Here is a 26,760-nt window from a genome sequence, read left to right on the forward strand (position 1 = left end):
AATGTGATAATCTAAAATTGTTAACAGAAACCTTACTGTACAACTTACAGGATTCATTCAGCCAGCACAGATATCACAGGGCCTTTTCCACTGCAATCTTACACAGGGACAAATCAAAGCACAGGCACTAATTAGCAAACTTTAAAAAGAGTCCACATTGCAGTGTACCAAAAGTGAACAAGTCAGGGATTATTAACGCAGAAATTTGCCAATGTACCCAAACTGAGGATTAACCTTTTGAAATATGATAGGACAGTTTGCTTTATGATAAGGCAAATTCTATCAATAACAGGAAGTGTCCCTAAGGCAATTTTTAAAAATTGAAAGAACTTTATTTTCAAATGTATGTGACAGTTGTGAAAGTCAACTGATAATGCTGAATATTTATCCTTTAATGATTCCGCTCTTTCCAGTATCAAATGACTCAACCAGTCTACGTCTATTCAACCTCAAACGGACAATGAAAAAACAAGTGACTTTTTGTACCTATACCAACAGACCCACAAGGGCAGATCCTAGTGGGAAATGGAACTGCTGACCATTTACAAAAATACTGTGCAGGATTCATGCTAACCCATCAAAATTCCTTAACTTAAATTGAAATCCCTGCATCACATTATAGTACATCAAGATCATTTCACCTGGTAGACTTAACCATGAATCTTCTTAAAATGCACTTTTGTTAGTTCAATTACATTTAACTGGAAAAGTATGCTACACTATTAAATGCCACCGAGTTCACCCCTATTCTTTTATGTTGCAATGTCACCAGCAACACTACAACTAGCATCCTCCGAACATACGAGTCCCCTGTAGTATCCTACTGTAGAGAATAATTGACCGTTCTGTTAAGGAACAGAGCAGGGCACAGCTGACTTCTGATCAGCTCCCCACTGCCAATGGCTGAAGTAAAAAGGTTCATTACACAACCGCAGTTAGAACAAAGCTTGCATTATCAAAATTATTCTTGTGCTCAAACCACAGACAGAAAATCAAGAGAAGTTAATGAAAATGAGGATTCAGACACAGCTGAGATGAGGCCCTCATGGTGTATTTTGCACCATAGTGAGAGTGGCTCACTACCACCTGTGATATTTTTAAAACATGGATACACTGGGAAGTTGTGAGGTGTGATTTTGCCATGTGGCTACAGTACTTTAGACTAGACATACAGTGAGGGAAAAAAGTATTTGATCCCCTGCTGAATTTGCCCGTTTGCCCTCTGATGAAGAAATGACCAGTCCATAATTTTAATGGTAGGTCTATTGTAACTGTGAGACACAGAATAACAACAGGAAAAACCCCAGAAACCCAGACAACAAAAGTAAGAGATTGATGTGCATTATAATGAGTGAAATAAGTATTTGATCCCTTTGCAAAAGATGACTTAGTACTTGGTGGCAAAACCCTTGTTGGCAATTACAGAGGTCAGATGTTTCTTGTAGGTGGCCACCAGGTTTGCACACATCTCAGGAGGTATTTTGTCCCACTCCTCTTTGCAGATCCTCTCCAAGTCAGTAAGATTTCGAGGCTGATGTGTAGCTACTTGAACCTTCAGCTCCCTCCACAGATTTTCGATGGGATTAAGGTCTGGAGACTGGCTAGACCACTCCAGGACCTTAATGTGCTTCTTCTTGAGCCACTCCTTTGTTGCCTTGGCCGTGTGTTTTGGGTCATTGTCATGCTGGAATACCCATCCTCGACCCATTTTCAATGCCCTGGCTGAGGGAAGGAGGTGCTCACTCAAGATTTGACAATACATGGTCCCGTCCATCGTCCCTTCGATGCGGTGAAGGTGTCCTGTCCCCTTAGCAGAAAAACACCCCCAAAGCATATGTCCCCCTCCATGTTTGACGGTGGGGATGGTGTTCTTGGGGTCGTAGGCAGCGTTCCTCCTCCTCCAAACACGGTGAGTTGAGGCCAAAGAGCTCGATTTTGGTCTCATCTGACCACAACACTTTCACCCAGTTCTCCTCTGGGTCATTCAGATGTGCATTGGCAAACTGCAGATGGGCCTGTACATGTGCTGCCTTGAGCAAGGGGACCTTGCGGGCTCTGCAAGATCTCAGTCCTTCACGGCGTAGTGTGTTACCAACTGTTTTCATGGTGACTATGGCCCCAGCTGCCCTGAGATCATTGACAAGTTTCCCCCGTGTAGTTCTGGGCTGCTTCATCACCGTTCTCATGATCATTGCAACTCCACGAGATGAGATCTTGCATGGAGCCCCAGACCGAGGGAGGTTGACAGTTAGGGTTGTCACCTTCTTACCAAGCTGCTTGGCAATAGTCTTGTAGCCCAGTCCAGCCTTGTGCAGGTCTACAATCTTGTCTCTGACATCCTTGGACAGCTCTTTGGTCTTGGTCATGGTGGCTAGTTTGGAATCTGATGGATTGATTGCTTCTGTCGACAGCAGAACCCTAACCCGGCTGGTTGATAGGGGATCAAATACTTATTTCACTCATTATAATGCACATCAATCTCTGACTTTTGTCTTCTGGGTTTCTGGGTTTTTTCCTGTTGTTATTCTGTCTCTCACAGCTACAATAAACCTACCATTAAAATTATGGACTGGTCATTTCTTCGTCAGAGGGCAAACGGGCAAATTTAGCAGGGGAACAAATACTTTTTTCCCTCACTGTATATCAAATCATAATAGAGGATTATCACTTTACCTGTTTGCTTGGATGTCCTCTGGTGAAGGATGAATCAAAGCACTACTATCCATACAGGGACTGAGGTAAAGGAATTGGCATCCTTGGAAATAAAAAATAGGAGTGACTTCTCCAAAAAGCCCTCTCTTAATAGCCTCTCTTTTGTAAGTCTCCCTTCCCCCTTAACGCAGCATGGAAGGAAGAAGTTCGGCTGTTCATAGCTAACACCCCAAACCGGTTTTGGAGTTTTACTTGAGAACTGAACATAAGAATGAGCTTGTCCAAGGCTTGACGCTTTAGCTGATCCACAGCATTTGTCTAATGTAAGCACCAACTGTTCAGAAGCCAGAAAACCACAAAATCCCTTGGAATATTTCTCGCCATAAAAAGCCCTATTAAACTGTTTGTGACAGATGTTTTATTCAGAGGGAAGTTATAATTTCTGCATATACATGGCACAATTATGTACAATATACGTCCCATGTTAAAAATTTTGTTGTTCACAGAAAGTTATCAATTCAAGATACATAATATATATATATATATACATATGCTAAAATATAGACATTGGAAGGTGGAGTGAACTTAATGAGGTGTTTGTTAGTAATCTAGTGATGAATGTAAGGAATACTGATAACTGAGTGTTCCAAAAAAGTTTTTTTTAATAAAACAGCTAATAAAGTTAATTGAAATATTTATAATACTATTCAGTCATTGCACAGTAGTTCCAATATACAATCAAGAAGATGCAAATAACACAACACGTAATTTGGAAAAAGAAATCTATTGCACCCACAATTTAAAAGATGTCATTTTTTTAATTCCACACTAACAATATTTTATAAACATTTACAACACATCAGTAAAACACAAAATTCTACCTGGAGTGCAGCACTGAGGAGGAGAAGTGAACCCTCAGCTATCAAAACAGATGTTCAATGCCCATTCATTGGCACCCATTTGCTCTAAAGAAAGTTACCTTCAGTTATCAGACATTATTCCTACAATAAGTAACACACACTCGCTGTCTTCAGTAATAATTAGTAGTTCTCCCATTATACAACTTTGTACTCTATTTACTAAACTGTCCATTTCTCCAATGCTACTTTGTGGCATTTTGCCTCAGTGTTTGCAACACTGACCCCTCCACAAGAGGTGTTCCCCCTCAGTGCCCTGTTAAATAGTCCTGTGTAGAATCTGAAGCAAAAGAGTCTGCGTCTTCATTGTCCGAATCGTCGCTACTATCATCAGCCGTGGGCTCTCCAGTCAACGCTATTCGAGCATAATCATCAGTGTCTATAGATTTACAGAAATGGATGGCATATTTTAATTTTTCTTCTAGCACCTGTTTGCAAGAATACCTGGGAAGCTTCAGCAAAAAGAAGCACGTATATGATTCGGGGAGGAAGTGGTCTGGGGGATTGTATTTATCCAAAACCTGTCAAGTCAAAAGAGAAATGTTCAATTTCACTATTTAACTGGCAGAAATGAGAAAACACACATATCTTTACAGCATGTGAAACACTTTGTCATATATTGTGGAGTTCTTTAATGGAGTGTTTTCTTGAAGTACAATAGCAACTCACCTAGAAACTGCTTCCGCAGTTGCATACATACAATGCATTTTCCATAAATATCTTTACAAATTTTACATGAGTTTCTTGTTTAGAAATAAAACTTTTCCTGGTCTTTTCTGCAATTTACTCTCTTTTTGCTGGCTGATTTAAGCCATTAATATTAAAAGTATGAACTCTTAGCAATAATATTTATTTAAATACAACATATAGCCCACATAGTAAGTAAGTGGGAACCTATTAACTATAGTTATTAATAGGAAAAATCATATCAAGAAAACAATTAGTGTTGTGATCACAAATAATGCAGTCCAGAATTATTATTAATTTATATGTTAGTGTGTTCTGACTGTAACAGTGGCTGATGAATAAAAGATTATATTTTGCCTCTAGGAAAGAAATGTCCAAGATAAAAATATTAATGAAAATATATTTAAGATATGCATAGAGCTTTATATTTCATCCATGAAAATCCAACCTGGGGTTTTCCATGTAAAGAGTTCCTGTTCTTTGAACGTTGTAACACACACACACAAGCATTTATATGTATAAAAAGTGCTAACCTGCTAACAAAAGAGAATAATCCACTGACTATACGAATTGAGGCTGCTGGAAAACTTATTTGCAATATATCAATTAAGTGTAACCTACTACCAACTGCAACTGCTCATCATCTTACCTGGATTACAAAGTCCCTGCCTCTGAAATCCGCAATAGTTCTAGGCAGTCTGGTCCTGCCCCATACAAAGCGCAGAAAGAGTGAACGTTCTGTGTTGGAAAAGGATTCCATGACCTCCCAGAACCACTGTATAAGGGGAGCAGTGGGCTCAATCCCTTTATAAGTGGCCACAGATTTCAGAAGGTGCAGAGGGATGTCTGGACTCCCACACACCTGAAAAGCAATGTAAGAGAACAAACAAGGAAGATGAGGAATACTTTGCCCGTGATTTTCTTTCATGGCATTTAATATACTTTTCAGTGACAAAACTGGTTAACAGGAATGCATCTGACAGCATACTGGAACTGGAATTCTCTTCGCATCCGATTTGCCCCCCTCTAATGCAATAAGAACAAATACACATTGCTTTGCTTACACTTGCCACTGCCCTGGATTAGCAGGAACATATAGTGACAACTGTCTTACTATGTAAGTATTAAACCACACAGGCTTGCCACTTGCCAGGTCAACTCTAAAAAGTAAGCACTGTTCCAAGAACAGGTTATTCTTCCCTCGTTCACTTCCTTAGTAAGTGTCCAGGGATCTACAGCAAGCTTTCTACTCAAAACCCCTGTTGGGCTGCACATCTATGAGAACTGGCATTTGCTTCTGCATGCCCTGTTTCCCTCCACCACCCCCTCCCTAAACAAGAACAAGATCTAAAATAGCATCACATCCCCATAAAGAACTTGATGACTCAGTATTGTCTAGTTTGGCCCTATGTTGTGCCATCCCATTTGTAGACACTAATCTAGTAAACAAAGCATGTTTTTAGTCCCCAAAAAAGAATCTCTCAAAATCATACAGGTAGAGACATTTATGTTTATGCAGACTTCTGAATGACAAAACTTGGAGCCTCCAAATTCAAGGTGTCCTGCATAAACATCCTGTCCCAGGACGGACCCAGACCCCAACGTCCTGGGCCCTCCAACCAACCTACTACTCACCGCCCAGACAAATGGGCCATTGGGGAGGGCCGCCGCACCTCCGGTGCCTGAACTTGCCACTGAGCAACTGGGCTTCTTTCCTCCCTCTGCAGGAAACTCAAAAGCTGCCGCTCCTCTACATCAATGATCTTCACCCCGCTCCTGCCCTCTTCTCTGCAAGTAGTACGAATCGCAATGGTGGCCTACTTCCATCAGCACGTTGAACGATACCCCATGGTGAGAATTACGGTGGAATGGAATAACCAGCACTACCTGCTAGAAGTTGCCTGAGTCCACACTCTGCCCTACCCTGTCTTGATAGGGCAAGATGCCCCTTGCTTCTTGGACATGCTCCGAATGGTCGGCCATCTGGGCCCGACCAATGGGAAAGAAGGGATGTGCCTGATTGATCCCAAGGATGATGAACAGCCAGGAACATCCTGAAGGAACCTTAGAGCTGCAGATACAGAACCCATGGAACATCCAGCACAGGAGATACTCACCGACAACTGGGAAGGGAATCCAGCCTTTCAGCAGGCTCAGGCCCTGGACCTATCTCTAGCCACCTTGCGTCAGATGGCAGAGGTAAGTGAAGGGCAGATCCTAGACGAGCACAAGGCTAGGCAATGGGCACACATAGCACAGGAGAAGGGCAAGTGAGTCGTACCAGGTGACCCAGGAAAAGGTACCCCAGGTCTATAGTGCTCAGTTATTAGGGATGGGCCACAATCATTCGTGGGCAGGCCAACATGGTGTGAAAAATACCCTGGGCTGTCTCTTAGATAGGTTTTTTTTTTTTTTTGGCCTGCCATCTCAAACGATGTAAAATGGTTCTGTCGCTCGTGCACCTGTTTGCTCATGTGGGTCTGCCACAGGAGATACTAACAGTCCAGGGGACATCCTTCACTGTGGCCATCACCTGGCAACACTGCTGGACCTTGGGGATAAAGCAAACCTTCACCTAGGTGGCTCACCCCCAAACAGATGGCCTAGTGGAATGCTTCAATCAGACTTTTAAGGGCACACTCCGAAAGTTGGCCAGAGATCACCTTCAGCAGTGGGACCTCTACCTAGACCCCATCCTCAACTGTGTAGACTCCATTTGAACTGCTGCATGGATGTAAACCCAGGGGCATACTGGAGGTACTGGAGGGTCAGTGGGCAGGTCCTCAGGAGATAAACAAAGGTCACGTGGCCTCTGAGTATATGAGGGTGTTGAGGAAGCAGCTTGCAACTGCCAGGGAACAGGCCGTGCAAAATTTTATAAAAAAGCACAGCAGGCTCAAAAGGCCTATTATGACCGGACAACTAGGACCTGGGTCCTGGCTGTGGATAATCCAGTGTTTATGTGAGGATGGGTCTTCGGGCCGGGGGGTGGCGATCCCAGAGAGGTCTCTACGAGATATGTCAGGTACTGGGGTCCATACACTTACGAGGTCCAATGTGGGCGGACTAGGCAGCAGTGCAAGCAACTCCATATCCATGATTTGAAGGAGTGGGTCCCCCAGGAGGTGGCAACCTCAGGATGCCACCAGAGAGAAGAACCTTTAGAACTTCTCAAAGGAGAGGTGTCCTAGGAGAACGGAGATGGGTAGGAAGAAATGCCCCACACCAACCAAGCATTTTCACTGGACCAACAACAGGTGGTGGGGTTGCTCCGGAGGCTACCATCTATGTTGTCTAAAAAAACCCAGGCACACTCGGTGAGTTTTTCAAGCTGTTAGGACACACACACACACACGGGCAAGTGGCTTGCACACCATAGATGCCCATCCCCCAACAACAGTGGGATGCTGTTGAGCAGGAGGTGAGCAAGAATGCCTGGAGAGGCCCCATTATGTTAGTCCTCGAATCCCGATGGAAGTATCTGTTTTTGTGTTGACTACTGTGAGGTCAACCGACTCACAGTTTGACGCTTATCCCATGCCTTGGGCTGATGTATTAATTGATCAATTGGGATCGGCCAAATACATCTCGGTGCTTGATTTGACAAAGGAATGCTGGCAAATTCCGATGAGTCCGGAAGACAAGGAGAAGACGGCTTTCGGCACCCCCTCTGGCATCTACCAATTTTGGGTCATGCCCTTCAGACTACATGGAACCGCCTCCATCTTCCAGCGGTTGGTGGACTGAGTCCTGGCCTGCTGCCCAGGATATGCCCTGGCCTACATAGATGATACTGTCATCTTCAGCCCGACTTGGAAAACCCATCTCTAGCATTTAGCACACGTACTCCAGGCTCTGGATGACCTGGGTTGAAGGTTAATCCTTCCAAGAGTCGCATCGGGTTCTGGGAGTTCTGTTACCTTGGATATGTTGTCAGCCAGGGGCAGTTGAAGCCCCTCCTGGAAAAGGTGACAACGCTTGAAAAGGCACCTCAACCACAGATCAAGAAACAACTCCAGCAATTTCTGGGGCTTGTGGACTATTACTGCAAGTTCATACCCCATTTTGCCAGTAAGGCCAGCTCATTGAGCGATTGCCTGCTCAATACCCAGCCGAACCGTTGCCAGTGGATGGATGCAGACATTCAGGCCTTCCAAGACCTATGGGGTGCCCTGGCCCCAAGTCCGGTACTGAGAAATCCAGGTTTCTCAAAGTTCTTTTTGGTCCACACTGATGCGTCTGACTCAAGCCTAGGAGCAGCAATGACCCAAGAAGTGGAGAGGAAGGAATATCCCATTCTGTTCCTCAGCTGCAAGTTACAACCCACTAAGCGTAACTACACTACAGTTGAGAAAGCCCTAGCGGTCAAATGGACCATTGGGGCCCTCCAACACTATCTGACAAACAACCCCTTCACCCCCATGATGGATTATGCCCCTCTCCTCTGGATGGGTCTGAGGCTGAGGAAGCTCCTTCAGCCTGGGCCCCCACAAGTTCAAAGGGCATTGCCGGGGCGGCGCAGGCCTGCACATCACACATCCCTTTCTATCCATCATAATGTTGCCTGCTTTTCTTTTTTAGCATTTAGTTTTGCAGATACATGGACTGTAACTCACTGGTACCAGCCTCAGTCTCTTAGCAAGAAGCATTTTCCTCTACATCTGTGAGCATACCTCACAATTGAGGGTGGCCTATACAGCAGAAAGGGCAGAGAAATTAACATTCACTATCCCTCTAACATGGCAAGGATAACAGAATTCTTAGCAAATTTCTCATCCCCCTAAAGATACAGCAACAAATTCTCAAAGAAGTGAACCACCAATCCACGCTTTTTATGCACAAAGCAGTTCTTGAACCATATTTGAATAGGTCACTTATGCAACTTTTTTCGTAATGCTTTTGGCAACAGCTTTTTTTTTTTTTTTTTGCTGTCAAGTGACAGCTGACTTATATGGCGACCCCGTAGGGTTTTCAAGGCAAGAGACATTTGGAGGTGGTTTGCCATTGCCTGCTTCCGCGTCATGACCCTGATATTCCTTGGAGGTCTTCCATCCAAACACTAGCCAGGGTCAGGGCTGAGAGTGTGTGACTGGCCCAAGGTCACCCAGCAAGCTTCCATGGTGCAAGTGGGGATTCGAACCTATATTTCCCAGATCCTAGTCCAATACCTTAACCACTATACCACGCTGGCTCTCTGCCAATAGCCTACTACATTTTTACTACACGCAATTTAAGAGTTCCAAATACATGCTCTTACACTAAGATGCAAAGCCATATGAAGTGAACTTGCCAGTCAACAGAAATGAAAGTGGCACATACGCACCATTGTTTCCAGTTCATATCCTGTGAAAAGGGAAAGAAGAGGAACAGGGACCACACGAGCCATCCCTTCCCGAACCGCAGTAACTTGCTCATCAAATTCATGGAGTCTACAGAAAAATAAGTCATGAGGTGAGAATCACTTATATGGGTCTAAAGAGGGTCACTGTATTTCCTATGAAATTTGCTTGGACAAGTTTTGGGGAAAGTCTCTGTTAATAAATTAGGATGATAAAATAAGGCTGATAATCCAGAGCCTAAAAATACTGCAAAAAAAAAAAAAAATCAGAGAGTAATGTCGAAGGCTTTCACGGTCAGAGTTCATCGGTTCTTGTAGGTTATCCGGGTTGTGTGACCGTGGTCTTGGTATTTTCATTCAGTGTCCTTCAGTGTTACTCCTCTGAAATGCCTGCCACAGCTGTGGGCGAAATGTCAGGAAAGAAAATACCAAGACCACGGTCATACAACCAGGATAACCTACAAGAACCGAATCAGAGAGTGTTTCTTTTGGAAAGGCAAAGGCAAGAATCAAATGGTCTCACACTAGTAAGATGTCAGCAACTATCCCCATCCCTGGATTCTCGCTTGTTCTTTCTACCACAATGTTTTAAGAGCTATGCCTCCTTTTCAATAAAGAAGCAGAGGGGTCAGAGTGACAACGTCCAAGTAGCAAAACCTTGCAGCTTTGATCTCAATGCAACTGTATTCTATATAGGATACTTTTGCTGCACAAACCTGTAGTTTATTGCCAGCCTCACATACTCAGCTCGATTATCCAGTGTTATGTGGGTATATTTGGAACTTAGCTGAATGTCTTGACCGCTAGCATTTGGCACTGTAAAAGGCAGACTCATGGCTTCAAATTCTTCAGAAGTAGCTTCATTGTCTCGGATGTACATGAGCCCAGGAATAAAATCCTTATCGACCTTTCAAATTCAAAAAAATAATAATAATAAGCTTTCCCCCCCACATAATACCTTCTGTATACAACATGGAACTTCAATGTCACTATTATGATGCCATGATTCAGCCAGTATAAATAAATGCTTAGAATCAAAATACGCCTAACTTGACCTTACTTTACCCTAACAGATTCAATCCTAACAGTACTTACACACCATGTAATTGATCTACAGAGTTCACTGCCATTAGATATAGCAAATGCAACTGGTTTAGGTAGTTTAAAAGGGGATTAGATGCATTCTTAGAGGATAAATCTAGTGGCTATTACCTGTGTGGCTAAATGGGACCTCCATGTTCGAAACCAGTAAGCTACCAAGCTCTAGTTGCTGGGGGGTGGGGGCAACAGCAGGGAAGAGCCACTGACTTTGTGCCCCGCACCATCAAAGCATGCACAGTTTGCCACTGTGGGAAGCTTTGGTGTGATCCAGCAGGGCTTTTCTTAAGGTGTTATCAAGTTTTAATTATTTTTGTGAGCCAAATGAAAAATCCTATCTGGTTAGAATCAGTACATGGTCTGTCACTGAGGCACAGAAGATCAGCATAGGCACATTAATCTTTTGGAGCTTAAGTTAAGTGATAACTGTTAATAGACTGAAAAGACATACAGGAATGGGGTAAGACGAAAAATTTCTAACAAGAAATTTCCCAAGTGGTCTGCCATTGCCTGCCTCTGCATAGCCACCCTAGACATCCTTGGTGGTTTATCATCCAAGTACTAACCAGGGCTGACTTGCTCAGCTTCTGAGATGACATCAGGCTAGCCTGGGCTATCCAAGTCTAGTAAGTAAATCCCATTACATTGTTTATTTCCCAATAAACATGCTTGGGACTGTGCTGTTATGCCCTGGTCTGATATTATTTTATCAATGTGGTGTAAGAGGGAGAAAGCTATGGGCTCACAAAAGCTACAACCTGCCCTTCCCCTTTTCCCACCTTCTGTACCACAGAAACTAGAACCAGGCTTGGTCTTAAACTTTTCTAATATTACATGGATGAATTTAAATTACAGACTTGCCTCACTGAGATCAGCAATTGTTAAATTCATTCCAGCCAACTGTTTCCACACGGGTTCCGCCAGGTTGAGGCTAAGAGGACTTCCGGTCCGAATGGCAATTCCAAGCAATACTCCTGGGTTATTTTAAAACAAAACAAGACAATTTGTATAGACGTCTACGCAACTGATTATGAAACTTAGCACAATTTGTAAAAAGGTTGCGATGTTTGTATGCAAGTTACCCAGGAAACGAAACATGTTCATGTGCAACAACGTCTTGGCTGCCGGGTTCAAGAGAAAGCAGTCTCTGTTTGCACCGGATTCATCCCTTCCATTGGGAGTCACAATCAGAAGTGGTGTCAGCCCATTCTGAAGTTCTTCACACATTTCTGCTATTGATTCACTGTAACCACCCCCACAGTCATCCACTGATTCACCTAAGGGAAGGGAAAAAAACAATTTGACACGAATGTCAATATTAATGACAAATTAATTTAAAAGCTATTAAACAGCCATGTCTATCAAAAAACATTACGTACAAATGAATAGTTGCCAATTGTGTTTATTTTGCCACTCAGCTAATCTCAAAGAGCCTAACAGGCGGTACATTTCAAAATAATGGTGGATCATTAAGAATTCATTAGAATCACCGACGTGTTCCCCAACTACTGAAACAGACATTCTGCGCCATCAGCATTATCTATTAAAAAACACAGCTCCCTTCTCAATCTCAATTAATGTTCCAGAGATGTTCATCTTTCAAATGCCATAATCATTAAGAGAGAGGCATTTTCCCCCATCTGACACATGGCAAAAATGACTACCATGAAAACAAAACATTCAGCCTAACAATGCATTATGGAAAACTACTTAAGGGAACCTTTACAGTGCTAACAATTTATTTCAGCATGCTTGTAAGAACACTGATATAGCCTTGAATTATATTATTTCAGATTAATCTGAAATTCAATTTAGTTTTTCACCATTACCAAAAAGTGAAAGAACAAATCAGAAAACACTTGATTTGGTATAAATAAATGAGGGGGCCTCGTCATTAGACTTATATACATTTGAGCTGCGAGTTTGGTTTCCATAAATACTTAGCTGGGGCGGCTTTCTCCTTCAATGTGACAAGCATGCAATTCTTTTTGATTGAGAAGTTAGAAAAGCTAAATGTATGAAAAATAAAGCACTTACCGACAAACTTGACTTTCCAAACACGATGAGGTAGAAGAAGACTGTCAGGGCTGAATGAGCTCATTTTAGCACACATCTGTCCAAAAACAGACTTTGTGCCATCTGGACCAGCCAATCCTCCTTTACTTCTAGAACGCTTTACCTGATCGTAAAGAAAAATAAATGAATATATTTTAAACAAAGGAAGTCTAGAGGATGCAACACTGGGATATTTTTACACAAACAAGAAAACCGGTATGTATACCAGCCAAATGAATTACCACAGGAAGTCATAACAGGAATTTTTGAAGGCACACACCAATGACAGTGAGGTGTCGTGGCTAGCAGGTTGGAGTAGGAACTGGAAGACCCAGGTTCTGCCATGGAAGCTTGACCTTGGGCCAGTCACACATTCTCAACCTAACCTGTCTCACAAGGCTGTTGTGAGAATAAAATGGAGAAGGGAACAGCAATGTAAACCACTTTTGTGTCCCCTCTGGGAAGAAAGCTGGGGTATAAATGAAGTAAATAAATAAAAGGTGACAAAATTCATAGACTGTGTGACTCTACAGAGCAAATCATTGCCAACACAGGATTTTCCAGTCCTATGAAAGGGTCTAGTTCTAGTCTCATGGCATGAAGACCCTAATCCTGTAATTGTCAGAGGACAAGGCACCACTCTGCAACTTCTGCTGAACAGTTTTCTGTAACACACACGTTGTATTTATTTGGGCTCCAGGTCCAGCACCTCAACATTTCCAACTGAAATATAGCAGAAGAGACCTGTCTCAGACATACAGGAGAACTGATACTGTTCAGAGATGACAGATTATTGGCCTGACTTGGTATTAGGGAATTCCTTATGAATTTCCCTCTGGAAATGCCATTTTCTATCTCTGCATGACAGAGTTGTAGTATCACCTGGTCCTCTGTTTGAATGCCATAATATCGTTATTGTGATCTTTAAACCTTCTTAAATATATAAAAGTTTCAATAATGCAATGTTGGCACATAATAGGCTCTCCAGCCTTAACAGCATCTTGTCTATCATAATTTCTAGTCTCTTTCTCCTTTTCTGCCCCTCATGCCACACCTTTCAATCTCCAAGAAAAAAGACAGCATTGAAGGAAAAACTAACAATGATAGAAAGAGAAACCTGGTTACATGCACCAAGACTGTGATAAAAACAGGGCAAGTTTCCTTTATAAACCGTAATCCGTATAATAAAACAATACTTTGTATTCAGACTTTGAAGAAATTCTTCTTGAAAAGACACTTCTGGCCTAAGGCCTGACATTAAACTTTGCCACGTCAATGAATGGAAAAGAAAGTTCTTATCATAACCACTTCCTACAGCAATGTGACCACACGTGATGCTTAAGAGTTCAGTTTCCTGATCCTTAATTGTACTGGAGGCCATTTTGATGTACTCAGAGGCATGTAAGCAAAGACCGATCATGTGAGAGAGAAGGTATGAACTAAGCATAATTTCCTTTTCATATCCCTATTTTTTGTTTTGGTGAAAGTATAATACAGACAAATGTATTATACTGGTGTCAATGAATGATCTTTTATGCTGCACTCAGATGACTTCCTCTTTCCCCCCCAGGTTTAGTCCCTTTTAAAAACAATCATGCTAAAATAAAGGAGAAATCATATATTATATGAGGTTTACAATATTAATTGCTTAGATCAAATGGAAAACCATCCAAATTTAACTGGCCCTTGCATCTAGAAGTCATAGAGCTGAACTTACATGTGCCCAGTCTATGCAGTCTTTACCACCCCTGCCCCATCCAACTTTGAGAGGTAAATAACAAGGATTGGAGCTATGCACATTAGGCTCTCCGCACATATCCACGCACACATAAAGCAAGCACAACTCCATTCATCTACCATGCACAGGCCCAATTAGAACCCCAGCATCATAGGCATCCCTCATTCCAATCATAACGTTTTATTTATTTATAGCCTTTTTCCTCATTCAGAGATTTCCCAAAGTAGCAAAGCATGGCAGTGGCAACCTGAATTCTTCCGAAAGGAAGTAGCCCAAGAAATAATCAGCATGACAATCCCTAAGAACTAACACCTGGAGGCCTAGTAGAAACTTTTAAACTAACAGCCTCAAGTTCAAAGTACCCCAATGCAGCACTCTTACCTGTATTCTGTTAAGTTCCACAACTGGTCCATGTTGACGATCTCTCACCATAGTTGCTTGCACAACTTTTCTGAAAGCTGCCTCCTAAGGAAGACAAAAAAAAAAGGTGTGTATTTACTGCACTGGCCTATCCTTGAGTTACTCTCAACCAGATGGATAGCATGTCTGCTAAACCCTATTGGCATGGGCAGAACACAATGTGATACTAGCAGGAGACATAATAATTTAGTACCAATAGCGTTGTGTGGGCAGGATGGGGGCAGCAAATGGGTGCAACCTATGCCTGAAAGCAGCGCAGAAGAGCATCTAAGCAACAGCATCATCTCACACTTTCTCCGAAGTATCTCATTAGGATTCACTGAGAATTAACAGAATTCATGAACTTAAGAGATATGGAAGGCTAAAAAAATAAATAAATCTCTCTTCTCTACTTTTTGGAAACTTTTGGCTTCACTAACTGCTAGTAAGTTATGATTTGTATAACTGTGCAACTCCATAAAAAGTTTACTGCCATATATTTTGGTGGATAATGTTGGTGATTTATTTCATAACTATATTCTCTTACTTATGTGGCTTTATTTTATTACTGTAGTTTCCTTGTTGCTGTAATTGATATTTTGTAGTATAAAAATATAATTAAAAAACAAATTCCAACAAGCATCTTGCCACAGGGCCTGCCTGTTGCAACGGCTACCATTTGGCTCATTTACTGTTCTTGTGCTGTTTTAGCCTCCTTCCACAAGCAACCAGGCAGCTACTTAACGCAGAGAAGAAGATGCTCCCTCCCTGCCTCGCCATTCAAAATGAGCAATCAGCAGTTTCTTTGCAGGTGTGCCTTCTTTTAGACCTACCAAGGCTTTCCAGGGTGCATTGTACACTGCAGGCTCTATGCTGATTCTATGACCTTAGGCAGATCATGAGAGGGAGGGCACCTTGGCCATCTTCTGGGCATGAAGTATGGGTCACTGGGGTGTGAGGGGGGCAGTTTAGAACCCCCTGCATTGTGCAGGGGGTTGGACTAGGTGACCCTGGTGGTCCCTTCCAACTCTAGGATTCTATAATTCTATGCAACTGCTGCAGCACTATCCAGAACGGAAGGGCACTGATGGGAACAGCTGCATCTGTTGTTCTGCAGTCCACCATGCAACTGATACAGGAAAAGAGACTATGCAAGGACAAAATGGTTGGCTGTCCCATCCTTTTGTGGTGCTGTCAGAATTCATTTCCCCAATAATACTGTTCCATAGACTCAATGGCCATTTTTGCTAAATCTGTACTGATTATGAGAAATAAGGAATTTCCCCATAGTCCTGAGACCTCTTGTAGGCTGGGTCTCTGCTGCTCCACTGGATGGCTGTTGACGTCACCTCGCTAGTCTGGATCACACAAGACCTGGACTGTGAAAGGGTGCTAGTGGAATATCATTAATAATTATTATTACAGTCCATATCAGTACACCATGGAGCTTATGCAGAAGACCTTAGGATTTATACATAATTAATACCTTTTCTCCTGAGAGCTTCACGTACCGTTACTATGACAGAAATAAATTTCTTAAGCGTGTGATTTTTAATGGAATGCTGAAGGCTGACATATACCTTTCCTTGAGATATCAAAATTCCACGTAATGTATCAAATCCCACTGATGGACCCTGGCCGGTCTCATCAAGGCGACCTTCAAGATCAAACATGGGAATGCAAGGGCAAAAGAGTTCAGAGATGTGGTGCAGCAAAAGCAACCTGTTCCTCAAGGCAATTATAGGAATTTCCTGCAGATGATTGTACTCCATAGGAACCTAGAACAATCACATTATTTGGGTTTAAGGTGTGTAGAACTACTAATATGCAATTACTATATGAGACATTATTAGAATTCAGGTAGTTATTTAGCTTGTCTGTTGAAGTATCTAGGGACTTGACTACTTTTTTTGTTTGGTATTAACAAAGCTTCATAGATAACACAAACAGCATTTCCAACGTCTACTTAGCTGCACCATGAGGACTCCTGTCAACATTGCCTAGACAGCCAGATGGCACTGCCACTCTAAAGAAGTACTGAAGTGAGAAGTGAAAGGAAAGAAACCAATCCGTTCTCACCAGTTTCCCTTCCCAGATTCCTCCCACATTGAAGATACTCTCTACTTCTGCAGTAAAATTTGAGCATCTTTCCTGTATTAGTTTAATTTAATGACAGCCAGGAGAGAAGTTGTTCTCATTGTATTAACCACCACAGGGCACAGAAACACATTTTAAAATGATACAAAGCTTTCTAGGAGTTTCCATGATTTTACAGTTTGCATCCACATGCAGAACTACAAGCAGGGCACAGTGAACACGGCTCAGCCAAATTCTCTGTATTTTGCGACTTTTCAACAAGGCTTGCAAAAAAAGTTTTATGCTTGTTTATTTATTTATATACAGCTTTTCTCTCTAACTGAAATCGAAAGTGGCTCATCACATCATTCTCTCCTCTACCTCAGCCTCACTGTAACAACCCTGTGAGGTAGGCTAGGTTGACAGACCGTGATGTGCCTGGGTCACCCAGCAGCCTTTCACAGCAAAGTGGGGATTCAAACTGGTTGTCCCAGATCCCAGTCCAATACACTAACCCCTATGCCACTCCAGCTACCCGTTTACCTGTTCAGATCCTCCTCCCCCACCCATTTCATCACATCACCAAATCTGATGGCTGCATGGTATCATGGCATCATCACAATACTAGTCACCAACTTTATTATTACGATCCTTGATCAACCAACATCCCAATACTGAGAACTGGCCAAGTGCATGATCTCGGAATAAAGACAAAACAAGAAAATAGAAAACTGAAGAAGCAGCACAATCCTAACAATAATATGCCATAGCCAAATACTTTTAAATGTGATCAACAGGCTACTTCACCGAGGGTTTAAAAAACTGTTGGTGAAGAGAGTGTTTTACCTGGGTTGGGAGCTTTCCTGCGTTAGCAGGCTTGCTGGTGGACCAGGCTAAGGTATGCGCTGAGCCACAGGCCACTCTGTTGATCTTTTTACCCTGAAGTGCTGCCACCAGCCGTGGTCTCTGGATAGCATTAGTTGTCCCGTCGCCAAGCTGACCTTCATCATTATCGCCCCAAGTATACACTTCACCTAAATCAAACAAAATGTTACCACAGAATGGTGAAAGCTATTAAAGGTACCAATTACAAACACAGCACCCAAAGCATTATACACCATTTCAAACTGTAAATACAGGCAGGAAAGCCCAGTAATGAAAATGCACCCTGCTTGGTAGAATGTTAAAGAAAACTGGTTAAGAATTTGCAGGTGTTTTATTTTCATAGTTAAGGTGTATTAATATCTCACTACCTGCAGAACAAACAAGCGGAAATATTGCAACTGAAGTAAAGGACTGCGGACCCTAAGAAATAATAGAAGCTATGCTAATGGTGTCCACTTTGGAAATTGTCAAGGAAATTTCGCAAATAAAAAAGGACCATGGTTTATTCTTGTTTCAATGGCTTCAAATGAGAGCACACACAGGGATGCTCTAGGCTGATCCTGCATTAAGCAGGGGGTTGGACTAGATGGCCTGTATGGCCCCTTCCAACTCTATGATTCTACAGGCAGTCCCTCCTGTTCAACTCAGCTTCTTCAGAAGTGTTACACATTTGCAATTCTGCAGAGAGATAGCTTACCCCAACTATTGAAGGCATCCTACCTCACCCACACACTACTGGGCAGAAACACAAAACAACACACTTTGTAGTCACTACGTTAAAATTCCTTCTTTCTTTCAAGCTCCCTTGACCAAAAGCTCTTGAGCAGTAAAAAGGGAGCCTTTATTTCTTTAAGGAAAATATGGTGGATAGATACTTGGCTACCCCCAATGTTGTCTCTATCCGCCAGCAAAAAGGGGACTGTTTTATCTTTTGATTAAGACAGGGATAAATGTTAAAATTCCCTAAGCACTCCACATGAGAAGCACAGCATTCCCACCCACCGAATCACAAAGAAATGGGTTGAGTGTACCTGTGACTTCTTTCCATATGAAGGAGATTTGCTGGCGATCAAATCTCCAGATGGTAAAAAATATCAATTATATTTATAACATGTTAGGGGTAGAACAAAAACATGGCTATGCCTCATAGCAGACTCTCTATTTCTTTTTAAAAACGAAAACCAGCCTTCAGAGGCTGTGATGGGAAGTCAAACAGCTTACCCTTTCCCCCTCATAACTGTTCCCCTTCAGCCACTTATCCCCTTTTCTACTCACCAATAGGTAGAAAAGTGCTAGGGGGGTGGTGATTTAAAGCAAAAAGGTCTTCTGTTGTGCAGTTGAGATGGCTGCTTTTTTATTTTATTTTTTAAGTTAAACACAACAGTTGGGTGATGGATGCACTCTGCTGTGTGATATCTTGTCCAGCCCTTATTAAGAGTACAAGAAAACAATGCAAAGCCTACTGGATCAGACAAAAGATCCGTTTAGTCCAGCACCCTGGGCAAACAGTGGCTAGCCAGATGCTTCCAAGAAGCCCAACAACAGGGCTTAAGGTTTTGGCCTCGCATCTAAAAGAGAGCATGAACACTCTCTCTATATTTTTGCTCCAATTAACAATTTGCTTCCTTCCCTGTCTCCACCAAAATGCTAACTTTGACAATTTAAATACTAGGCAAGAAAACCCATAATTATGCTACATACCATCTTCAGTGCAGCATACACAATGTAAAGAGCCAGTAGCTATGGCAATGACTTTCTTTCCTTGCAATCCTTGGACCTGTCTTGGTCTCCTAACATGATCATCAGAACCGTGGCCTAATCGATGGTAATCTCCTTTGCCCCTGCATTCAATACACAAGTGTTATTCTCTTGTTTTCTTCATCTGATAGACAATTTCAAATTTTACACGTCTAACCTGTTGAAAGCATTCACTCCCTATAATTAAACATCCAATGCTAAAAAAGATGATCATCCTGTGCCTTAGTTTTTATTAGACATGGGTTCTAATAATGTAATGCCTCACATTAGGTTACAACAAGCAGTGGCTCTGCAAAGACTTACAGGGGCATCTCATTTTTGCCTTCCACACTCTTTCCTCTGTCCCTTCTCTACAAGCCCTAATAGTCTCTCCCCTTTTCCAGATTCCTTCTCTCCTTCCCACCTACCCACCTACCCTTTTATCCACCCCCCATCCCATCTTCAGCTATATTTATTTACTTCATTCATATCATACCTTTCTCCTCAATGGGCCCCCAAAGCAGCTTACATCATTCTTCTCTCCCTCTTACCTGTGAGGTAAGTTAGGGTGAGAATGTGTAACTGGCCCAAGGGTAACCCAGTGGGTTTCCCAGATTGTAGACTGACACACTAACCACTACACCATGCTGGCTTTCACTGGGTGGCTACTCTTGAATGGTAGGAAGCAGCAAGGCCTGGATGAATAATGCAAGTCATATGGTATCAAGTTACTTGGTAGCTGCCATCAGGCCTGGCCCTGATTAATCCCCCGCCTCAAAGGCCAAACAGCCCTGGAAAGAGTGCTGCCCCTTCTCCCTTTCACTGACAGAAACCTAGGTTTAAAGGATTGCAATTCTGTGTGGTTGCCTAGTAATGGAAACAGAGGGCATTTTTTAAAGCTACAGATACTGCAGCTTTTATTTGGGGGAGGATTAACCCCCCAATGTATTCTTGTTTAGATTTCAGATTTCTCTGCATACCTGGGACTTTTTCAGTTTGTAGAAAGATCAATCTTATCTGTTCATGGCTCCAATTTAAGTATCCACAGATTTGGCCACAATGAGAAATAGAAATACTGATGATACTAGCACATTTGTGTAGCACAGTTGCACCTTGCTCACTCCATAAAATATTCTCAAGGCAGTTTATGACATTCAAAAACCTGATTATGAACTTTGCAAAAAAAAAACATATTCTAAAATTTTAACTAAGAATATATTTGCAAATAGCAGCAAATGTGCTTACCAGGTATAAACTGCCCCTGATTTCGTAAGGGCCACAGAAAACTGTGAGCCACATTCCACTTTCACTACACCAACTCCTGTGAGAGAATCAATCTAGGAAGACAATTTGAAGATAACTCAAAAGAGAGGACAAGTTCAGACCTTTGCAGCATATAGATGTATCCTAAAATAAAAGTTTACTTACAGCTTATAAAAGCTTATAGTCAAATTTTAAAATGGACTAAAACTCATTTTCAGAGTAGCTTAGAGAAATCATTTAAAATAAAATAAAAATGTCAACTTGCTTAATCTTTTCTATTAAAAGAGAAGATGACCTATGAAAGTGATATTTATGCACCATCAGAAAAATAAACTGCAGAAAATGAAAGCAACATCTGGAAAAGAACCTCCAATGCCTTTTTACTAAAGTGATAACACAAACAAGAAAGCAACAGTCATGTTGTAAAGTGTTACAAGAAGTAATAAAGTGGTTGTTGGAGATTTAAAAATACAATTTGACTCTGCAGAAGTAGAGGTGATTATGTCAAGCAAAAATTACCCAAAACCTGGAAGGGGAGGGGATTTTCTGCTTTGTGTCCTTAAGTATTTCAACATTTCTTATCTAGAAAATTCAGAACATTTTGACATTTTGATTTAAATTTTTGAGAAAAATCTAAATACAAAAAGAACATTGGGTAAAAAAGTATCTCAGAACAATCAAGCTTTTGCAGTCTTACAACCTTCCACATCATCTTCTAATAGGATCAAAATGAACCTGTCAAAGTTTTAGAAATTATTCAAATAAGAACAGACTGCAGCACAGATGTTTCTGTGATGGAAAGGACGGCAAACATGCTTAAGCTTATCCCATGTGTACTGTTTAAGAAACCAGAACTAAACAAGCTTGATAACAATGCCAGTAAGACAATCAATCAATTAATATTATATTATTAATGTATATGTATGCGTATTAATATTGGTGTTCACAGACTTTTACCTAACTTTAGATTTCTGACAACTAACAGTCTGTGTGCTTAAAAAGTAAGAAGAGCTCTTGCTGGATCAAACCAGGGGTCCATCTAGTCCAGCGTTTTGCTTCAGATGAGAGCCAACCAGTTACCCCAGAGGGCTAAACACGGCCACAAGCCTTCCTCTGACATGCCTCCTAGCATTGGTATTCAGGGGGTTACTGCCTCCACAACTTTTGTCTAATCCCATTTCAAAGTCCTCTATGTTTACGGCGGAATTCTCTGTCTACTTTATCCACACCATACATAGTTTTATAAACCTCTACATGTCCATCTGTCGTCTTTTTTCCTGAACTAGGAAGGCCCGGCGTCTTCAGCCTTTCCTCACAAGGAGGACATTGGGCAACTAGAACTGTACACAGTACTCCAAATGGTGATGCACCATAGATCTATACAGGGGCATAACAATATTAACTATTGTCAATTCCTTCCCTAATAATCTCTACAACGGAGTTTGCCTCCTTCATCACTGCCACACAAAGAATCAATAATTTCATCAAGCTATCCACTATTACCTCTTAGTCAGTTAAGTCGACACCAGGACATATTTGAATTTAGGACTTCTCTTTCATCACCTTTCATGGACCTACACTGAACTTCATTTGCTACATTATTTCCCAACCACTCAGTTTAGAGAGATCCTCCTGAATCTTTTCAAGCCGTCTTGGGTTTCACCATCCTGAACGATTAGGTATCATAGACAACCTTGGCCACTACACTGCTCACAGGCCTCACCCCCAGTTCCAGTTCATTTATGAACAGGTTAAACAGCACCAATCTCAAGTCTAATCCTTGTGAGATCCTACTGCTCATTTCCTTCCCTTAAGAACTCTCTATTTATTCCTCCTCTCTGCTTCATTGTTTAACCAATTTTTACTCTATGAGAAGATGCCTGCTCAGCTTAGCAGTTCTCTGGACAGGTGAAGCCCAAGTCTACCAGATCTCCCACATAAAATGTGAACCTCCTCAAACAACTCCAAAAGCTTGGTGAGGCCGAATCTCTCTTTACAAAGTAATATAGCAAACTGTTAATTAACTATGATTCTTAAGAACACAGAAATTTACTCAAATAACTGTAAAAAAATTGAAGTTTTAAAAAAGGTCAAAAAAGGAAACATTTTCTTTGTCATGTTAACTCCTATCTACATAAAGCAATACCATCTGCCATTATCCTTATTTGGCCAGCTAATGTCAAACATTTAAAAAAAACAGTAACCACCCCCCCTTACACTCACAAAATCTCAGAAATGCACAGTTTGGATCTACTGGAAGAAGGGCACTGTTGCCAATGGAAGGGGGGGACATTTTCAATGCTTTATCCTCCCATTGTAGACCCCTATATCATGCCCACACTTCTCTCAAGAGCACCCTGACTCTTGGAGACCACATTTCAGGGAGTGCAGTGAGCTGAAACAGCAGATGTAATGCAGGAAAGTTCTGGGCCATGAGCAAATTAGCGCTTACATTACTTTGGAACCAACCCTACCGTTACAAGATGTTAATTCCCTTTACATCAAACATGCACAGACTTAATACAAGCAAATTGGAAATCTTTAATACCTTCATTGGCACTTTACAGCCATCGCTGCCTCCTCTTCCAAGTTTCCCATAGTCTCCATCACCCCATGACCAGACGGTATCATCATCTGTCAAGCAGAGTGTTTGTGCATCTCCACTGCCACAGGCTATGTCAATCACACGGTAACCCTGGAGTGCTTCCACCTGAAGGACAGACACAGCTTGTCTGTAAATCAATTATATGAGCTTTAAAAGATAAATACGAAGCATGCAAATGTATGCAAGATCCTTTTATCACCGGGCAAATCCTGTAAGACAACAGTTTATTCAATTTAATTTATGCTAAGAATAATAAGCATCCAAGATTTTTGTACCATTAAATGGAAAAGTAACAATATAAAGCGTAAACATTAAATTTCTAGAGTAAAACCTATCTGCTTGCATTTTGTAATACTGAAAGAAAGCATCGTAACTAACAGTACCTTTCTAAAACTGTAAACGATTCTCCTATGGAACAGGCGATAGGAATATCATGGCAGTCAGAATGGGGGGACTGCAGTGGGAAGAGGGAATTGGCAAAAGTTGCCCCCCTTTGTTGGAAAAAACAACCGTTGAATTAAACTCAGAATCCAAACAATATTTTAGCGGTTGCATCCTACAGATTTAAACTACAAGGAGGATTGACACATGGAAATTAGCCTAAGAGGCAGCTTTCTATCAGAGAATGATACAAATGCGACCTCCCCCTTCCAGAAGGTATTTATAGTCCTAACGCATACATAAGGATTCTTCCTCATGCTTATCTTAGATTATATAAACAGGCATGATGATTGCAGTTAAAATGAAATTAATCACTGCATAACAAATGCTTATATTCTAGAGCAAACTGACAATCATGGGTATAATTTATTAAGAACTTCTCCAAGCCACCACCACCACCGGAGCAAACAGCAAAGCAGAACAATTTTTCTTGTTTGTTGCTATAATTCATTTCAATGGGATGGAGTTCTTCCCTAAAATTTCATTCTGTTAAGTGAGGAAGTGACCTCTTCCCTCCACACCTAATAGGGCAACGCTCCCCGACTTAGTGGAAGAGAATTACAGGATTCAACCCATGTTTTTCCAAGTCCCAAAGTACTATTATCCTGCATCCATTTAAAAAGGTGAATGAAGCACATGACTAACTAGGAAAGCATCTTACCAGTTTAGGTTTTAGCTGATCTTCACTGTCCCCATGGCCGAGGCGTCCGTATCTTCCCTTTCCCCATGTGTAAAGATCCCCTGCAGCAGTAATACACGCACTGTGCGCTCCACCAGCTGCAATGTCAACAACTTCTATGCCTCTCAAAGATTCAATGACACGAGGACGATCACAAGGGCTAAAAAGAACAATTTTAAAGAGAAATGAAAAATAATTTTGATTCCCCCCCTCCCTAGTTCATTTAAGTGGTATGCCTCAGTAAATATGTTGCAAAAGTTTATTTTGTAGCAGAAGCCAACAGGAACTTTTAAATCTCATGGAATAAACATCTCTAACGAACATTTTGTCGAGCTAGTTAGGAGTCCAATATTTTGCTCCGTAAGTGGCATGGCACAGTGGGCAGGCGGGAGCCCAACCAACATTCATCACAAATTCTGGATGCAGCCTGGCCAACAATGCTATGCCCACTCGTGCCGTGTGACGTGGGTGAAGGCTGCCAAAAGTGGAAGACAGAGGGGCATATCTGTTATCCCAGTACAATGTCACTGGCAGTGTACTGAAGACAGTCAACTGGGCTATCATCAAATTATCAACAACACTGATGTAAAGATTAAATATTAAAACTTTATGTTTAATATATCCACCTTGAAGGTAAAAAAAGTAAAAGTAGTCCCCAGTGCAATTACTGACCCATGGGCAGATTATGTTTACGGGTGGTTTGCCATTGTCTTCCCCAGTCATCTACACTTTATCCCCAGCCAGGTCGGAAGGATGAAAGGCTGAGTCAACTACCTGAAACCAACTTCCGTCAGGATCAAACTCAGGTTGTGAGCAGAGCTTTTGACTGCAGTACTGCAGCTTATCACAGCACCACAGGGTTCATATCCACCTTAGGATTTGTTAAATAAGTTAGTTGCCCTGTTTTTGAGTTCCAATATCCCCACACACTAATACAAATATAAAAGATTCTCTATTTAAAAGCTTTTTGTATTACCTTCGGTTCCCATGACCTAGTTTGCCATCTTCTGCCTCACCCCAGGAATAGACTTCTCCTTCTGAAGACAGTGCCAGGCAGTGCTTTCCTCCAGAATTCACGGCAACTTTCTTTATAAAGACATGTTGTATGGATTCTAATAATGTTGGAGTAGAAACAGACTCTGTCCCTCCTATTCCAAGCCTTCCACCTGCACCATATCCAGTAGCATACAGCTAAAGGGAATGAAGAAGGTTCAGTAATTGTGAGAAAGTCATGCAGAAGAATACAAACATTCAATGTAGGAAAAAGACAACCATGACTGTATCGGTCCAAAAGCATGTATCACTCAAACCTCTCAGTCTTTACCTCTTCTTCTACATACTCTGAGCCAAAACAATAGGCTTGGCTCAGACATAATGCAAAATCTTAGATGAACTATGGTTTGTTTGTGAAACCAAGATTTGGCTCACAATCATTCAAATCCTGATATGCCTGAACAAATGATGGCTTCATCACCTTTGCTCTGGCCACAAGAATCTGTACTTTGGGGAGTGCATGAGGATGATGCTGAAGTACACCAAGATTGTCATGTCCTTAAACCATAGTAAAGACTTCAAACCATGGTTTCAGATCCTGGTTTGGCAGGCCCTAAACCAACCACTGTTAGTTGAGTGGCTAAAGTTCAGATTGTCAAACTAATTATGGTTAGTTTAATAAAACAATGATTTTGCATTATGTCTGAAGCAAGGAAAAATATTTCATGGCATCTTAAAGACCAACAAACATATTGAGGCATATGCTTTTATGGTGAGCTAGGTCCCTGTTGCTAGATGCATGCAGTGTGAACAGAGATCTATACCACGAAAGTACAAACAATAGGTCAATTGGTGTGTATGGGGGGGGGGGTATTACAAAAAGAGGCCAGAAGACCCAGCTTCCCAGAGCACACACTGCAGAGCAGAAGAAAATCACATCCAGTCAAATAAGTAAATGATTAAATTAGAGGTGATGATTTTTCTTTCAGGCTGATGTACAAGCTGCAATCACCCCACAAAAGCACTGTTTGATTTCCCCAAACTAGTGATCTATAAGTCGCCATCCTTTCTGTATTCTATCTGAATTTTCAACTACAAGCAGTTCTAACAGAATGGAATTTTCAGTATAGTGTCTATATTTTCATATATTATAAGTAGGTCTGTGCACCATTTTTTCCTGGTATTTTTCGCATTCGG

At 41.6% G+C, this 26,760-nt stretch overlaps 1 protein-coding gene across 2 annotated transcripts in view; it reads right to left on the reverse strand.

Annotated features, from left to right (window-relative positions):
- Nucleotides 1-3,053: 3,053 nt before the first annotated feature.
- The window catches only part of HERC2 (HECT and RLD domain containing E3 ubiquitin protein ligase 2), a 123,472-nt gene continuing 99,765 nt past the window's right edge, over nucleotides 3,054-26,760 (reverse strand). For both annotated transcript variants that reach the window (XM_056862057.1, XM_056862056.1), the window contains exons 78-92: nucleotides 25,547-25,761; nucleotides 24,553-24,730; nucleotides 23,394-23,555; nucleotides 20,828-20,919; nucleotides 19,547-19,686; nucleotides 17,807-17,994; nucleotides 16,465-16,662; nucleotides 14,867-14,950; nucleotides 12,730-12,871; nucleotides 11,775-11,969; nucleotides 11,554-11,666; nucleotides 10,311-10,501; nucleotides 9,580-9,685; nucleotides 4,906-5,118; nucleotides 3,054-4,090 (exon numbers count right to left, since the gene is read on the reverse strand). In XM_056862057.1, the coding sequence (XP_056718035.1) occupies nucleotides 3,818-4,090; nucleotides 4,906-5,118; nucleotides 9,580-9,685; nucleotides 10,311-10,501; nucleotides 11,554-11,666; nucleotides 11,775-11,969; nucleotides 12,730-12,871; nucleotides 14,867-14,950; nucleotides 16,465-16,662; nucleotides 17,807-17,994; nucleotides 19,547-19,686; nucleotides 20,828-20,919; nucleotides 23,394-23,555; nucleotides 24,553-24,730; nucleotides 25,547-25,761 (2,490 nt within the window). In that variant the 3' untranslated portion in view covers nucleotides 3,054-3,817. The remainder of the gene's footprint in view (nucleotides 4,091-4,905; nucleotides 5,119-9,579; nucleotides 9,686-10,310; nucleotides 10,502-11,553; nucleotides 11,667-11,774; nucleotides 11,970-12,729; nucleotides 12,872-14,866; nucleotides 14,951-16,464; nucleotides 16,663-17,806; nucleotides 17,995-19,546; nucleotides 19,687-20,827; nucleotides 20,920-23,393; nucleotides 23,556-24,552; nucleotides 24,731-25,546; nucleotides 25,762-26,760) is intronic.

This window comes from Euleptes europaea, chromosome 16 (genome assembly GCF_029931775.1).
Source record: "Euleptes europaea isolate rEulEur1 chromosome 16, rEulEur1.hap1, whole genome shotgun sequence".
NCBI classification, from domain to species: domain Eukaryota; kingdom Metazoa; phylum Chordata; class Lepidosauria; order Squamata; family Sphaerodactylidae; genus Euleptes; species Euleptes europaea.